Source organism: Trichoderma reesei, assembly GCF_000167675.1.
Source record: "Trichoderma reesei QM6a unplaced genomic scaffold TRIREscaffold_1, whole genome shotgun sequence".
Lineage (NCBI taxonomy): Eukaryota > Fungi > Ascomycota > Sordariomycetes > Hypocreales > Hypocreaceae > Trichoderma > Trichoderma reesei.
In genome coordinates this window covers 1,784,183-1,800,920 of record NW_006711148.1, presented here as the reverse complement: position 1 = coordinate 1,800,920, position 16,738 = coordinate 1,784,183, and the positions used below count along the sequence as shown (strand labels likewise).

The 16,738-nt window shown below is 54.0% G+C and overlaps 5 protein-coding genes across 5 annotated transcripts; 3 read left to right on the top strand and 2 right to left on the bottom strand.

The window, feature by feature from the left end:
- Positions 1-903: 903 nt before the first annotated feature.
- TRIREDRAFT_54437 (N-terminal binuclear Zn cluster-containing/DNA binding domain-containing protein) lies at positions 904-3,000 on the top strand (the record flags this gene model as incomplete). The annotated part of the gene is made up of 2 exons (XM_006961654.1): positions 904-1,185; positions 1,255-3,000. Coding segments are annotated over 2 exons (2,028 nt in total), but the record flags the coding sequence as incomplete, so codon positions are not given.
- Positions 3,001-3,522: 522 nt separating this feature from the next.
- On the top strand, positions 3,523-4,181 carry TRIREDRAFT_102851 (uncharacterized protein; the record flags this gene model as incomplete). Its single annotated transcript, XM_006961653.1, has 2 exons — positions 3,523-3,834; positions 4,137-4,181. 2 exons carry the CDS (start codon positions 3,523-3,525, stop codon positions 4,179-4,181), a joined length of 357 nt encoding a protein of 118 aa, XP_006961715.1.
- A 763-nt stretch (positions 4,182-4,944) lies between these two features.
- TRIREDRAFT_102850 (uncharacterized protein) lies at positions 4,945-6,012 on the top strand (the record flags this gene model as incomplete). Its single annotated transcript, XM_006961652.1, has 1 exon — positions 4,945-6,012. The coding sequence occupies one exon, from the start codon at positions 4,945-4,947 to the stop codon at positions 6,010-6,012; it is 1,068 nt and encodes a 355-aa protein (XP_006961714.1).
- Positions 6,013-6,278: 266 nt separating this feature from the next.
- Positions 6,279-7,844, bottom strand: TRIREDRAFT_53167 (uncharacterized protein; the record flags this gene model as incomplete). Its single annotated transcript, XM_006961225.1, has 1 exon — positions 6,279-7,844. One exon carries the CDS (start codon positions 7,842-7,844, stop codon positions 6,279-6,281), a length of 1,566 nt encoding a protein of 521 aa, XP_006961287.1.
- Positions 7,845-9,953: 2,109 nt separating this feature from the next.
- On the bottom strand, positions 9,954-11,390 carry TRIREDRAFT_74060 (uncharacterized protein). The gene has a single exon (XM_006961224.1). The coding sequence runs from the start codon at positions 11,164-11,166 to the stop codon at positions 10,315-10,317; it is 852 nt and encodes a 283-aa protein (XP_006961286.1). The 5' UTR covers positions 11,167-11,390; the 3' UTR covers positions 9,954-10,314.
- Between the last annotated feature and the right edge of the window lie 5,348 nt (positions 11,391-16,738).

Genomic DNA, 16,738 nt, shown 5'->3' with positions numbered 1-16,738 from the left:
CTTACATGGAGCGCGGTTCTCTTCAGGTTACATCTAGCTTCTACCCTCTTCACAGCAGTGGCAAAGGGAAATCACAAACAGAGATGCGCAGTCTTTCATGTTTTGGTTGTCCATTGATCTCCATCATCTTCTCGCAATGAATCATCCGTATTTTCATCTTCGATTGCTCATTCATTCCAAGTCGGTTGTATCAGTTGCGCTCGGTGAATTGGCAGAGGCTGACCAATGAGAAGCCGCCAAAAACACCGGCACGGTGTCGAATTCGCCGCTTTCCGAGCTTCAACTCTGAGTTGAGCGGAAGGAGCTGAAGCTCTTCGTCATCGGCTGCTGGTGATTTTCATGTGAATTCGTCATCAACAGGTTCAGCCTTGTGATTTCTCGAGGATATGCTTATTTCATGTTCTCCCAAGCGGAATTGCAACTCTATGCGTGTAGCCAGAAAACACCAAGTGCCACAATCACGGTCCCGCACGAGTCATCACCATGGACTCAGTATCCCAGCAACTACAGCAGCAGCAACAGCAATTACAACACACTCCTACAGCTCCTCCTCCTCCTCCTTCTCACCCTCCAAACATGCCCGAAAAGAAACGTCGTCGCCCGCCGCTCTCGTGCGAGCAATGCAGAAGACGAAAAGTCCGCTGCGACCGCACGCAGCCGTGCAACAAGTGCGTCGAGTCAAACGCCCCGAGCTGCACGTATGCGCCGGTTCACATTCCGGCGTGGCGAGCCAAAAAGCTGGATATTGCCACAAAGGCCAGCAATGGCGGTGTCACCAATGCCAGCGGAAGCGGTGATCCAGCTGCTGCAGACGGAGGATCGGCGAGATCCCAGAAGCTGTTGAGGAACCTCAAGGCAGCTGAACCAAGACCCGGGACATTCGACAGCAGCATCTCGCACTCGGATCTCCCTCCCAGAACCAGCATCGACTCTACCAGCGCATCTTCCAAACTCGTCTCCTCCAACCCTGGATCGTTATCAAGCTCCTCTTCGCCCAACGTCGACTGGCTCGTAGCCCGGGTTCAGCAGCTCGAGGAGAAGCTTGCCAAAGCCCTGCGCATCAACGACGCCCCAGACGGGCAAAAGCGACTCCAGTCTACTCCAGAGACGGCAGAGCCAGCAGAGGGATTCGTGTCCAAGTCGCGGTATTTCGGGCACAGTCACTGGTTGTACGGGGTCAACATTGTAAATCCCGTCTCTAACTTCTTCGTGTTCACATCAGCGGAATGTGATACTAATCCGGACCTCACCCAGCTTTCTGTTGAGCGAGATCTTGTTGGCCCAGAGAAAGTGAAGCAGGGCGAGTTATGGACCACCCTCGGCAGATGCAAAGCCCTCGGCCGCAAGATCAAGAAGAACCGCCTCAAGCCTCTCTCCTCTACCAATTTAGGGGCGCAAATCCCCGAACGTGAGCTGGCGGATGTGCTGGTCGAAAACTATCTTCGCACCTTTGAAGGCGTCTTCCGCGTCGTGCACATCCCGACGTTCCGGGCTGAGTATGAAAGGTTCTGGGAGAGAAGCCACCGGTCCAACGAGTCCTTTGCGATTCTGCTCCAGCTCGTCATGGCTCTTGGAGCGGCGCTGTATGACGACGTCTTCTCACTGAGGCCCATGGCGACGCAGTGGATCTTTGAAGCCCAAATGTGGCTCATGATGCCGCCGGAGAAGAAGAGAATGAACTTTGAAGGCATCCAGATACAGTGTCTCCTGCTTCTCGCCAAATCGACGTGCAACGTGGGCGGAGACATGGTCTGGATGATGGCCGGCAACCTGGTGAGGAACGCCATGTTCGTGGGCCTCCACCGTGATCCGCAATATCTGGGGGATCTGACGGTATATCGAGCCGAGATGCGGCGGCGTCTGTGGGCGACTGTGTTGGAGCTGAATCTGCAGTTCTCCTTTGAAGGCGGTGGCTCGCCACTGCTCTCTGCGGCACATTACGATACTCTTCCTCCTGCCAATCTCAATGACGATGAGCTCACGGATGAAATGGACGGCGCCAGATCAACGGCCAAGAGCCCAAAGGTGCCAACACAAACCTCGATCCTCAGGGCTCTAGTGGCCACAATCCCCCTGCGCATGAACCTCATCACGCACGTCAATAGCACGAAACCAGGCGACCATTACGAAGAGACGCTGCGACTGAATTCGGACCTGACAAAATCGTGTCGTTCCATTTCCGAAGCTTTACTCTCTCTCCAGGCTGTACCGAACTCTCCAATCACACCGTTCCATGTCCTGGTGACAGAGATTCTCCTCTACCGCTGCTTCCACGCCCTTCACCAGCCCGTCATTGTCAAGCATTTAGACGACGCCAGGTTCTACTTCTCCCGCCAGATGTGTCTCGACAGCGCAATGAAAATCACCCACATCTGGGGCCTCCCCGAGGCCTGGTCCGGAGACAAGGAGACAGCCAGCAAAGCCATGGATGCCGACCTCAAGCGGCTCGTCACCAACGGCACCGGCATTTTCCGCAACGTCGCGACGCAGGCCATGATCATCCTTCAGATCGAGCTGCTCAACGCCAAAGCCGGGCAGGCCACCAGCCTGGGCTACCTCCCGACCGTCGGCAGCGCCAATCTGCACGCTCGCCTAGACGCTACGCGGACGTGGTCGCTCGAGCGAGTGCGCGCGGGGGAGACCAACATCAAGGGCATCATTCTCATGACGGCGTGCCTCGCGCACGTCAGGGCACTGGAGCAGGGCGTCGACGCCAAGCAGAAGACGCGCATGATGTTTGAGGCGGCCTCGGAAATTAGCCAGCGGTGTCTGGAGATTCTCAAGGAGGTGGCCGAGCGGGAGGGTCTGCCGAGGAGCGAGTGGGAGGACGATGGGGCGGCCATCCTGGACGATGCTTCGGTGTCGAGCATGGCGATGGACTGGATGCAGGATTGGAACTGGGATGACGGGCAGGGGATCTCATTTCCGCAGTGGGAGGCTGATTTCGAGGGAGACGAGGTGGTGGTGGATGACTTGGGGTTTGATGTTGGGGAGTTTTGATTGCCATTGGTTGGATGATATACTGAAAGACACTCGCTTTTGGTCTTGCATGCGGAGAGGCAAGACACTATCTCTCCTTCTACTTGAAAAGAGTTCATTCAACGTGATACAATGTCTCAGAACACTGACGTTGCGAGGCAGGCGGTACTCCAAGGATGAGGCAGCCGTGTTGCATCTGCTACGTCAAATTGTCTTGCTCTGCTCCTGCTCTCAATGCCGCCTTTTCCGGCTGCTGATGCTGGCTCTTCTGATCTTGAAGGAACAATTCCATACGTTGGCTATTCGGTAATTCACGATCTCAGGAGCAAGGTAATTCACGATCTCAGGAGCAAGGTAAACGACCGAGTCTCAGGTAAATCAAACAGTCATCGCCCTGCATAAGATCCCATTTCCCTCCCTATGTATTCAGCACATACTGACAAAAGCAATTAGATTCCCGTTTCCCTCAGCTTGCTCCCCAACTTTGACTCATTCAACAACACTTTCACCTTGACGGAAAAGAAAAAAAAAAAAAAAAGAAGAATGGCACCTCACACAGCCAAAGCCCTCCTCCTCACCCTCCTCCTCGCCCTCCAAAAAGCCACCGCCATCTCCCACGAAAACGCCCCGGAAACCATCATCAACAACAACAGCGGCTGCACAAGCACCATGACGCTCACGCAGTCCCGCCTCCCTACACCACCGTACTGGCCGCAGTGCTCCTGGGACGGCACCCTGAGCATCTACTCCTCCACCGTCACGGTCACTCGCTCGGTGGACTGTCGCGGCTGCGCGAATGTCCGCGTTACGGAAGCCCCCGTTGTTCATTGTCCGGCAAAAATCATTTCGACGAGGGTGCGCGTTGGGACGCCGTCAACGACGTATCGGACTGTTTGTTCGGTTACGCCTACTTTGTAGTCCTAAGGATATGGGGAGGCTGGTGGCTTTTTGAGGCGTGTGGATGGATTGAACTGGACATTGAAGGCATTGTGTTTATGTTTCCTGATACAAGGGAGGGAAGGGGGTGCAGATTGGGTTGATGAGGCTGGCTTGAGCTTGACTGGTCTCGAACTGGTTCTCTTATCAACGAGATTTCCCAACGCTTCCGATGGCCAGTGTCTCTTGATCGGGAGAGTTCGTATCGCTGCCTACTCTAGGGATTGACATGGCTGACGGTGGCACATGTGTATATCTACATGTAAATTTGGAGGCGCCCTTAGGACCCCCCTCTCGTCGTTTATAAACTCAGTAACAGTCTTCAATGCTTAACCTGAAGCCTCCTGAAACAGCCCTGATAAGGCAGCCATCTGCAGTAACGAGGCGGGTAGGGCTGACGCCACAGGAACTTGCGGATGCCTCCTCGGTCACGCGGCCAACGAGCATATTTTCTTCACGGATATTGACAGTTTGGCTCTCCTCTTGCGAGAGAATGAAGAAATGGAGCTCGATATCATGGCAAAGCCTTGATCATAGTACATCATCTCGAAACTGGACACTCCTCTGTATTGATCTTTCAAGAGAAGTATAGAGCGATATATAGTTGAAGCTTTGAGGTTGTAGGGGGGGTGAGAGGGAATCGAGAGGGAGAGGAGAGGGGGTTGAGCAGCTTCAAACTCTAACCGATGGCTTTTTGGCCTTCCCCTTTCCATGTATAGCTTCATGCGCTCTTTATGCTTATCGTCCTGTCGAGCCTTGCGAGGATGTGATCGGATCTGAAGAATCGTCGGGGTCACCGGAAAGGCCTAACGGTCCATATAAAATGATGTTCCCCTCCCCCCTTTTCCCTCTCTGCCCGCTCTCTCCCCTTCTCCATATCCATCTTCGTCTCTTCACGTCAGATTCTGCTGCGAATCCAGAGCAAAAACCCGGTCTTCCCTCCACCCCCCAGCTCCCAAGCAATCAAAGCTTGAAGAAGAAAAGAAGAAAACAGGACAACGAACAAACCAACAAACAAACAAACAAAAAATGAAGACCCCGACTGTCGGGCACGCCCTCGCCATGGGCCTTGCCGTCAGCTTCGCCGCGGCCAACCCCCTTTCTTTCCCTCTTCCTGCCGACAACGCCACTTGCACCACCACGAGCTGGGTTGATCTGGCACCTCCCGCGGCCGTCACTTCGCCCACTGCCGTGACGGTGACCAAGTACTCGACCGTCGTGTACCAGCACACGGCCGTCGACTGCGGCGGCTGCGGCCACCTCCAGGTCGCCACCCGCGTCCAGGACTCCCTGCCCCTTGAGACGGTCACCTCTGCAGGCGCGGCGACCATCACCCGCGGGTACTGCGCCGGCCAAGGCTTCTTCTTCCCCATGGAGACGGGTGCTCTCATGAGGCGCCACTTTGAAATGGTTGATCCGCTCGAGTACGATGCCAACGACGGCGACTCTGGCGTGCTCATCCAGGGCGATGACGACGACGAGGACTGCGTTGCTCGCGTCATGGAGGGCCCTCCCTACATTGACATGGGCGACACCAGCGTCGCCTTCGCCACCACCGTCACTCTCACCAGGACGGTCAATTGCGGCAGCTGCACCAAGGCGTCCCCTATTCCCATCCACGTCAGCCCGCCGCATCTGGGGACGTACAAGGCAACCATGACAATCGACGCGCCCTACAAAACGACGCAGCTCGTCTGCGGCAAGACGCTCCCCACGGACGCCGCCGAGGCCAACGAGAAGAAGAAGGGCAAGTCCAAGTCCAAGAAGCACAGCAAGACCAAGCCGCCCAAGAAGACCAAGCCCACGCCCAAGGTGACCGAGACCTGGCCGCCGCCGCTCGAGGTCCACACGGTCTACGGCAAGGGCAGGACGACGGCCGAGTGCTTCTACAACTATGCCCTCTACCCCGATCGCCTTGACCACACTCGCAAGATCTGGACGTCGACCTTCACGTCGGTGGCGCACAAGAAGTGCGATCACTGCGGCTTGATTTGGTTCACGGCCCCTTATGATCCGCCTGTCCCTGAGTCTGTCTTTACGACCACCGTCTTCAAGAAGGGACGCAAGACGGCGACGGCAATGGCTTGCTCTGATTAGGCGGTGTTGCTTCATGCAGGTGGTGTTGTGAGATACGGGGGCCCTTGCAGTTTTTCTTGATGGATGATAGCAGCGCGTTGGTTTTTGAAATGACGGAAAATTTTGGGTTTTTCTTGCGCACATTTTGTTGAAATAAAAGTTGTTCTTGCCATCATTGTATACCCTTGGGGTGCTTTTACTTATCGAACGAGATGTAGTCGTAGCAGTACTAGACCATAGTGGTAAATTTGAAGAAGGAAGAGTTGCCATGAAAGCGTTTGCCGTCTTCATCTCTGTCTCATCGTTGTGTCCCCATTCAGGCTGTTCTTCTCCGTCTTGACCGTTGCCGGCGGCGTGGCGCTCTTGGCCAACAGATTCCTCGTCACGTCGATGCGCCAGATGGCCGGGCCGCGTTCCTCGTCATGGCGTCTGTTAGACTCGACCCATGTGCGGATCTGGCCGCGGACTTCCTTGTTCGACGTGACGGTGATGTTGCCCGTGGCCCAGCCGTACATGTAGATGCTCAGCTTGGAGCTCTTGAAAGCGCCGCACTTGGCGACGTCGAGGGCAACCTGGGGCAGCCGTCCGTCTGCTACCGCCTGAGTCACCGTGTCCATCGTCCATGTCTCTTCCAGTATCTTGATGGGAAGTTGCAGATCATCAGGGAGCTCGTGAATGGAGAGCTGTGCGAAGCGTTTGCGAATCTCCTCGGTTGACATCTCGCGAGTGTCGACATCCCCAAAGGGCACCAAGAGCCTCCCGCGCTCCCTTTCCGTTGCGGTGCCGACGGTGCCGAGGACTTGGTGAAAGTGTTCTGCTGCTTCCTGCGTGCAGACGAGGGTACGGCCCTGCAGGATGGGATACAGCGCGCGGACCATGACGCCGCCGTGTTGTCTCTCTTCTTCGATCTGCAGCCGCGTTGTTTGGGCTTGCCATGGCTGGGGTTGCAGCTGGAGGTGGGTAATGTCTGAGATGAGGTCGACGAGGATGGTGTGGTCCATATTCAGGGTGTCTGTCAGGCCATCAAATTCGTTTCCGAGGAGGTTGTGTATGGCCTCTTGGAGGGGAGGGGGTGGTGTCTGCATGAACTCGCTACTGGCATCTTCGACAACGATATCGACTAAGGGGTCGATACGACAGAGTTGTTCTAAGAAGACATCCACATCTTCGTTTTCCCCCCTGCTGAGATTCGGAAAGACGATGCGTAGTCGAGGTATCCGATACTCGTGCCGGTTCATCTTGGCCGCAGCAACGAGCCTCTTTACCTGCTTGGCAAGAGGCGTGTCCTCCCACTCTTCTGGATCGACAACATCTCCAAGACTGTAGTCGCCCCATGCCCAGCCGCAGTCGGTCATTTGCCGTGCCAGCCTGTCCGCCTGAAGCCATCGAATGTCGAGCCACTCCCTCCCTCCCTGGACCACGTCGACTTCCACCTTGGCCTGCTCCTTGAGGGTCCTGTTCACCCGCTGCTTCTCCCTCCCATCGCCGGCAACTTGAGAGACCTGCTTCTTGCGGTCTTCCTTGGCCGACCCCTGAAAGGTCTGGTCAATGACGAGAAAGGAGCGGCAGCGCTTGAGTATGTCCCAGTGAACGGCTGCATGTTGTACAATGGTGGCACTAGCCACAAGCTTTCGGTTTAGCAGACTCAGTGCGTGTTCGTCTTGCTTTTCGTCCACGAGCTCGGATTCCACAAGTTTCAGGAGGTCGTGCTCTTTGCGGAGTTTGCGGATGAAAGCGGGCAGGCCGGTCACGCGGGGGCTCTTGACCTTTGCCTCGATGGCCTTGAGGAAAGTTTCAACCTCTGGGATGCAGGTCTCGCACGTAAGGATGTTCTTACGAGTGTCTTTCAACATCAACTGCTTGGTGGCAGCAAGGTCGTCGTCCTCTTGACTCTTGTGCTGGGGATGAGGCACTGCATCCTCGAGGGGTTCTAATCCCATGGTGATAAAGGCCAGTGAGTCCAAGTGTAGAGTCTATTCCCCGTTCATACTGTTCGAAGGCCGACGTCACGCCATTGTTGTGATCATTGCACCGCCTACCGACTCGGCCTCGCATGAAGGGTTCACGAGATGTCAAGTTGTGGGTGCCTAATTCATACTGTGCTACGGACTATCCTTTTGCCGGGACCGAGCCATCTGATTACAGGTCGTGCTTTCCTTGATGAAAGCTATGAATGCTTCAGAATGCTTGAACATGATAGATAAGAGGTATTCTAAAGGGTCAGCCGATGACATTGACAGGAGAATTCAGCAGCCACTCTTGTACGAGCAGTCAGAGTTGCTCAAAACCACTACGGTTCTGGCCTCCAAGGGCTTGTACACAAGACCGAATTCTTGAGCCAAGTTCAGGTATTACTAGTATGGTAATCAGGTCCACAGCCCAACAAAGACGGCATCACGGCCTTTTGATTCGGCCACCAAAAAGTGACGTGGTCCAGCATTTGTCTGCCTCCTGAGCATTGCATGTATGTGCATTGCATTATGCAGAGGTTTCAAGTAAATTCAACTCACTCACATAGTAATAGTAATAGAGCGTTCGTCATTCTTGAGTCACCATCAGTTACTGTGTATGTTTTCAGCTCCGTCAAACAAACTTTTCCTCCTGCAGCTGTGCCCATCCCTGCAACATGCGAGTTATTACATACCATAGTGCATGTACTCTTTCATCCACCACTTACACGACTTCTTCTCCCCCATCCATCTAAAAACATAGGTGGCCTCGCATCTTCATGCGTTTTGCCACTCGTTGACAATCATTCCCACGAACAATAATACCTCGTCTCCATATACCCCCCCACCACCATACTCAGCTTCCAAGGCACAAGCTGCAAGTACTGTAAATGATTGCAAACAAGAAATCTCTTCGTCCCTTGCATATTGTCCGATGTTACCCAAAGGTTGCGACCCAAACCAAGTACACTCCTCCAACAGGAACACAACCACCACCACCACCACCATCAAATGCTTATTCGTTCTAGTCTGTCCAAGTAATAGCATGTGCCATGACAAGTCAACCGCTTCAGAGCCAACCAAATCGCCTTTTCCACGTGGCTCACTGTGATGAAAAAGTCTGTGCCAACTCATCAATGACTCGAGCCGGCATCCGATCACTCCGCTGCAGCTCGCCTCGCCTCGCCTCGCCTCGCCTCGCCTCGTCTCGCCTTACTACTCTCATTCCTGTCCGTGTAGTAATATCATATGTCTCTTGCATCAAAAAAACATGTGGCATGCATGCTGCAGTGTGCACCTTGAACCACTCGGATCCTCATCCGCCTACACTCCCCATCCATGACAAACTCGTGTATGTAAAGTTGCGCAGAGAGAGGGGAAAAGGACTTGCTTCTGTTCCTGGCTAAACATCCGATGCAATCGGAAGCCTTGGATGGCAAGAAGTAAAAACAAAAAATTAAAAATCTGTAACCTGCATTAGCTCAAGGCAACGCTCGGAATGCTTGCAACCGGAGGAAGTCAGATCAGCGAATCATTGCACCAAATAACTTAGTAGTGATGCTGGCTTTTGGGCAAGACAACAACCGAATCCACGATACCAAACCGAAAAGAGTGAGCATCACCCGGCCCTACCAATTCGTCAAATAGAACAGAAAAAGAGAAAAAAAAGAAAACGTTCTCAGGACCACTTAGAATACCAGACTAGTAGACAGTTGTAGCAAAACAAAAAGCGAATAGACAGGACCGTTTGAGAGCATTGTCGTTCGCGAACAGCAGCTACGGAAAGTAAAACGCCATGGCGTTTGCTCTAGCCTGCTGTCACAAAAGTCGATGCACACAGACGGGAGATTCCGACAGCGCAAACGGCGAGTTGTGAAGCAGCAACCTTGCAAGTGATTGGATGGCTGTCTGACTTGGTGCAACGCCATACAACAGCCTTGCGCCATTGTTTCAAACAAACTCAATTTAAGCTCAGTCAATCACAAGAGACTACGTTATCACGGGAGCAAAACTGAGCAAAACGTCATCTTCTATAAGCTATAAGAGCAGTAAACACTTCAGATTATATATATATAAGAGAAACCGTAATATATATATAATAAATAAAAAGATAAGACGGATTTCAACGTATAACTTGCGTGCAGGTCCTTGTCCGTACGTCTCTTGTCATCGTTGGACAACCCGGGGGGAATCCGTAAAAAAAGCCACATAACCAAACACCGTAGATTTGTCAATTCTCCACGTCAGTAAAAAGAGTTTCCTCAAAGCCGAAAAGCATGCATCAAATCCCAGACCCATCATCCCAGCTGCCCTTTTTTTCCCTCTATAGACCCCGCGTTCTTCATCATCGTCTTTCCAGTGAAGATTCGCATTTCTAACCCTGGTAGTCAATGGTGACGATGATGGAGGTCTTGCCGGGGGCCAGGTTGAGGCCCAGGCCGTCGAGGGCCTCAGTGCCGGCAGTGAAGGCGTTGTCGCCCTTGCCGCCGGGGTAGATGGTAGAGCAGGTGCCCTTGGCAGCGCCGGTTCCGCAGACCTGGAGGCCGGGGATGGTCATGCCGGCAGCGGCGGCGACCAGGGAGGAGGCATCGGCACCGGACCATCCGCCGTTGGACATGTTGCCAAAGTCGGCCTCGACCCAGGTGGAGGCGAACTGGCCGATGGGGGTCAGCTCAGGGCCGCCAGCGCCGCAGGCGCAGCCGACCTGGGAGTTGGTGTCGACGGCGACGACCTGCTTGCCGCCGGCGGCGACGTCGAAGGTGATGGCCTGGTTGCCCTTGAAGAAGCCGTTGATGCCGCCGTCGGGGCCGATCTTGTTCCAGCAGAAGCAGGTCGTGTCGTCGCCGGCGTTCTCAAAGACCATGGTGTACTGGTACTCGTCGACCAGGCTCTCGTCGACGGTCATGATGTTGCAGCCGTAGGAGCCGCCGGCGCCGACGTTGCCCTTGTAGGCGATCTCGGCGGCCGTGGCGCGCTTGCTGTTGCCGCCGCAGAAGGGCTTGACGGTCGCGGGGGCCGAGGAGCTGGGGGCCGCAGCGGCGGTGGTAGAGGCGGCCGGGGCGGCGCTGGTGGTGGTGGGAGCAGCCTCGGCGGGCTTGTTGGCCATGACGAAGTCGCCGCGAGCCTCAACGGCAGAGTTGTGGGCGCGCTTGTGGGCGTGGCCGCTGGGGTGGGCAGAGACGCCCAGGGCGGCGGCGAGCAGGACGGAGGTGGTAGAGAACTTCATCTTGGCGGTGGTTGTGCTGTTTGAAGATGAAACGATGCTGGTCTATGTGTATATCCAAAGGAGTGGGCAATCGTCTTCGACTGTATGGTTTGGCACGAGGTCCGAGGCCGAATGAGCGGTTGGCGACTGAATGCGCGAGGGAGTGAGTGTCTTGGTTTATAGGGTCGCGAAAAGGAACGTGTTGGCAACGTCGCAAAGGAACGCTGGCAGTGGTCTTGTCTTAAGGAATGACTGAAGGCCTGATCGAGGACGGTGAGGAGGAGGAAGAGAGACAGGAAAGGGAGCGGGAGGGAGGTGGGTGTTAATAAGGCAGACGGGCCAGGGGAGACAAAGCACTGGAAGCACTCAACTGGAACACCGAGCAGGGGGAGGGGGGTGGCAGCACAGTGGAGGACACCTAGGGGGCCAATGGGCATCGGAGCAGCGTCCCTGCGAGAGCCCACCTCACCGTCCTGGTCCTGGGCAAGCGAGCAACGCCGTGCTTCCAGTCGTCAGTTCAGGGCAGTCCTCAGGGCTCTGTGCTGCCCTTAGCGGGTGGCAACCGCCTGCTGGCTCGTAAAACCCGCTCGTCTCCCCCCCCTAAAGCCCTCGCCCGGCGTCCCATGAAACAGGCCATGATCCCCTAAGAGGCCCGGCTAGGAGACCCCTGTCGCGATGGCAGAATCGGCGGCTCAGGAACCACCAGGTACCCGCGGCCTGTGATTGGCTGGGGGCGCGCGAAATGGGGTTGGGATCTCGCCGCGTCAGCCCACATGCAGCAACGCCAGTGTTGAACAGACTGGAGCGTTTGCAGAAAGTGGGCGTACAGAGGCGGAGAATAGAGGCAACTCGTTGAGCAAAATGTGTAACTTTTCTCTTATCTCTCTGTTAGAGTTTCAACGACGATGCAAACAGAGACCTCCCAAGGTCGAAGCTATTCGCGCACAAGAGAAGAAAAGAAAAATGCTCTGCATCCGTGTCTGTGGGCGATCCACGCGTGATCCACGCATGGGTTCGCGTGTTTGCTTACATACGCCATGTGCGTCCGTCCCTAAAGTGCCTTAGGTACCTGTAAGGTATTGGATGGAATCACTCGCACTCATCTCGAATGAAATAGGTAGCATGGATGGATCGATGGTCCAATTCACCATCAAACTCAATCAAAGCCACTCATTGAGCATCAAGGACGTTTGCATTCTGTCTCGAAAGGAAAAACCAACTTCTGCAGGCCGAGGCCAATGGCGGCGTCAAATCACCTCTGCCGCTGCATGACGCTGCTACTCTACCTCGTACTCGTGATGACTCCAGTCATTTACGGGCTCTCAATCCACCTCCTTGTCACCCAACCCCCTACAAGCCTCCCTACCAAGCCTCTTCCTAATACCCGTGAACATTTATTCTCTTCTCTCTTGTCCTCGCGCCAAGTCAAACTCTCGGCGCTTGTCCTACCTACCTACCTACCAACGGTCAACGGAGCTCTCAACATGAGACTCCAGTCTCTTTTTTTTTTCCCCGTTCTTCTCTCATTCGTTGCTTTTTCCTGTATTCCTTCTCCCACCGCTCAGCCCAATCTCGCAGCCCGCAAAACCAAGCCTTAAGCGACACGCCCACCGGTCGCCCAGGCGCCTTCTGGAATGATGAATCGATCGATACTCCCTCCCTCTCTCTCTCTCTTCTCTTTGTCTCCTCCCTTTCCCTTTCTCCCTCCCCCCCGGTAGCCAATATGCCTGCACCAGTAGTACTTAGCAGTAGTAATAGCTTAAACTCCGACCCCCGGTTGCAAAAGGGAAATGAGACACCCCTGTGCTTGTAATTTCGCTCCATGCGAAATCGAGCCCTTTCTGCATCGGGCTACCCGGAGAAAAAAGCCAAGTCCAACGGCTAAAAAAGAAGCAACATTAGAAAGCTGAAGGACACCCACCCTGACACCCCAGCTCTAGGCGGTAAAAGACGGCAGATTTGTCTCTCAACCTTGTCGTCTCTTCTAGTATACAGTACGACAGGCTTAGTCACATGCATTTCTTTTGCTGGCCAAGAGGCTGTCAATATGGCAGACAAGCTTCAAGCTTGCAAGCTTGGTCGTTCTCTCGCCTACCTACCTACGCACAGCAATCTCGCTCAACTCGGCTGTCGCACTGAATCTCGTGATCTCTCTACAGGGTCACTCAGTGTAGGTATTATGGAGTAAGTAGAGCTTTACGGAACACCCAGAAATCGGATCACACCTGTTTTGACTCGCGGCCTGCAAAAATAATCCGTGCACATCATGGCAAATCGATCCTGATGCACCGCATCATCGTCACATGTCGCCATCACCAAGCAAGCCAAGATCGGAGCAAAACCCACAAACAACTCCATTCCAATCATTCTCCCCCTCCCATCGCGTGACAAGTGCGCCATTCCCACGCATGCAACTTCCACCAGACGACAAAGTAGTGGCTTCTCCGCGCTTTTGAAACATCGGTATCGGATCATCGGAACATGTCGATCGCATAGCCAAAGCACCACCACCACCACCTGCAATATCCCCCAGTCTCCAGCTACTACTATTACTATTCTTATCTCATCCCTCCTCCTATGTATATCCTCTTCTATCTACCTGCTCATATCCTCCGTACACAGTGTCCCCAAACAGACCACAAACATAGTATTCTCATCTCCATGCTCAAACTCCGTCTCCGTAGAACCAGGCACACAGCCCCCCCTAAACAAGGAAATCCAGATCCCAAACCCACAAGCCCACATACCGCCTCTCCGGCCAGCCCCCCCCCCTTACATACATACCTACTCCTCTCCAGCCCCAGCCTCAGCCTCCCGATCCGCGTCAGCTCCTTCTCCTCTCTTCACCCCTTGTTTAACAACCCCCCTCCCCCTCTTTTCGGCACTTCTCCTACTGGGCCCAACATTCGACGACGAGCAGCATTCTCACATCTTGTGCTTTTTTTAGGCTTCTAGAAAAGAACCCCCCCTTATGGCCTTGTCTCCCAGTAATCTTGTAAGGGGTATCCTCGTGAAAATGGATACTATGTGACCGTGATCGTACAACTACCTATCCGAAATCAATGTTCCGAGTTCCGAGGAGAACCTGCCGGTGCATCCAGATGCATACAACCGTTGTGCACTGTTTCAGATGCTCATGCTCAATGCCACGTTCAGCTTCTGACTACCGGTGACGACTCTATATCCGTGACGAACGCAACATGCCAATGATTGTCGTATCATAGGCAACTGATTGCTGCCTTCCAAACCTTGATCATCATCAAGCCAGATGCGAGTCAATCACTCATTTGCCTCAGCGTGAAGCTACGCAAAAGCATCAATGCTGTTACTATAAAATTGACGAGGCTGATAGAGTCATAAAAAGTGGCATATAGGGTAGCTGTTATGCCCATTATAGACCTACCGCTGCATCCTGTAGAAGTCATATCAAGTCCTAGCCAAGATGACAACCTTCTTTCCCTCAGGCATAGAATACGAATGGACGGAGGCCGCATCCTCATCCTAGGTCAGCCCCCGCCATAACAAGGGAGAATCAATGGACCGGACACTATGAGCACTTGAAGGTCCCCGTCTATGCTCTCTAGGCATCTCCAATAATTGTCGCAACACTGTCAACGGCATCACCTCCCCCTTCTCGCATGCCCAATCCAGAGCCAGCTGCACCACGTTCCGAAGCTCGCGATAATTCAAGTCACTTTCCCCCAGCCGATGCATGCCAACATCGGTCAGTGGAGCCATATGCACTTGGCCACGCTCCAGCGCCCGCGCAAGGCACTTTCGAACCAGATTCATTCTGCCATGCCTGGTGGGAAACGTATACCTCAAAGAGAGGTTGAAGCGCAATCTGGGCATCCCTTCCTGCGCCTTGAAGGAACCACAGGTTAGCTACATGTACCCGAAGATCGCAAGGAACTGCAATCACCTTGATTTGTGGCAACGCTCCTTCGCCCCAATTGACGTGACCGCCCTTGCTGGTGAAGAAGATCACTCCGTGTCCTCGGGGCCTCGTGAGATGCTGTAGAACGATAGACGGCCACTGCTTCTGTTGCGCTGCTAAAACCAACTGACTCCAGAGGAAGGGAAGGTCGTCCACGAGCAGAATGGCACCCCAGCGGTGGCAGACCTCTAGCATCTTCTGATCGATCACTGCTGCGCTGATTATCTCTGGTGCTACCATAAAGGTGTCGACCGATATTTTCATCAGGGGAACCTGCAGGTGGTCGCAAAGTGCTTCCACCGTCAGCGTCTTGCCCGTGTCCGAAGGCCCATGGAGCAGGACTGGTGGAACTTGACGTTAACGGTCTTGCATCTTGCCAATCATACGCAGGAGGCAGATTGTGAGCTGGTGCACTTACTGTTGAATGCTCCTCTCCCACCTGGTCCAGTGCCGCCGAGCTTAGGAGCCGACATGGAGACGTGAGGAGTCACAGACATGCGCATCAGCTCCTTCGCATGCTCCTCAAGCATCAAATACTCCCATGCTTGGCCATCCCACTTGACATCACCAATGCCGTCCACAGGAAACTCGAACCAGCTCTAATGAGCCAGGGAGTATCCGGCGATGGTGGGATGGAATATCATTGACAGCGTGTTCTTTGCCTCCTTAAGCCGTTCCCGAGTTCTTCTTTGGCACTTGTCACAGATTTTTTTATTACCTGTGCTAGTTTTACGTATGCTGTTTGCACCTTGCACATTATGCTCGCTGTGTTTGCCAAGTGCGCCGCCTGTGCTTCGTTCACTGTCGTCAGCGACCTCGCTTGTCAGCAGATCTAAGAGAAAAAACGAGGGGATATGCCATTGATGAGGAAGCCGGTGGCGTCTGGGTCTTCATGTGCATGCACCCCCTTGGCCACGGCGCGGGCCCCATGGAGTAGACATAGACTTCTCAATGTTTCACCATCGATCACAATCTTGTCCTCTTGTAGATCGAGCTTGCCATCGAAAAACTTCCTGTAGGCTACGCCAGTAAACATTTTGAGGTTTGCTCCTCGTCTTCGCAGTGGAAGTAACTTCCTGCCTCGTTCGATAAGCTGGGAACTCAGCTGCTCTTTGTGCTCGTGGTACTTGAAAGGATAGCACAAAAGGCTGGAAATCTTGGCCATGCCATTGAAAAGCTCAATCTTTGTCTCAACGCTACCGAATGCGAGCTCATTTCCGTCGAAGTAGACCGTGTTGCTTCGTACATGGAAGAACGGTGGTTCGTGCTGTCCAGTCTCTTCCTTTGGGGCTTTGTATCCTGCGTAAGTCACCAGTGATGTCGTCGGTATCTCCAGGCTGTCACTGGTCCGGGAGTAGACGATCGTGGATGGGCTAAAGATTGCCCAAAGATGAGCGTAGCCAATCGACCCGCTGTCAAGCTGAAGCTGAAGTTCCTCATTGAACTTGGCATATTCAGCTTCCAGAAAGTCAATCAGAACCTTCAGACTCTTCCTCTGAGCAACATGTACCTCGCCTCCGTGGCCCTACGCACAGGGGGGTCCGCCGCGTGCCTCGGTTGTCGTCAACCAGTCGTGATGGCTTCTCATCGCTGCCAAAGAGCTATGAGTGGTAGCAAAGTCAGCATGATATGAGCGTGCGAGATTTGGGGCACTCA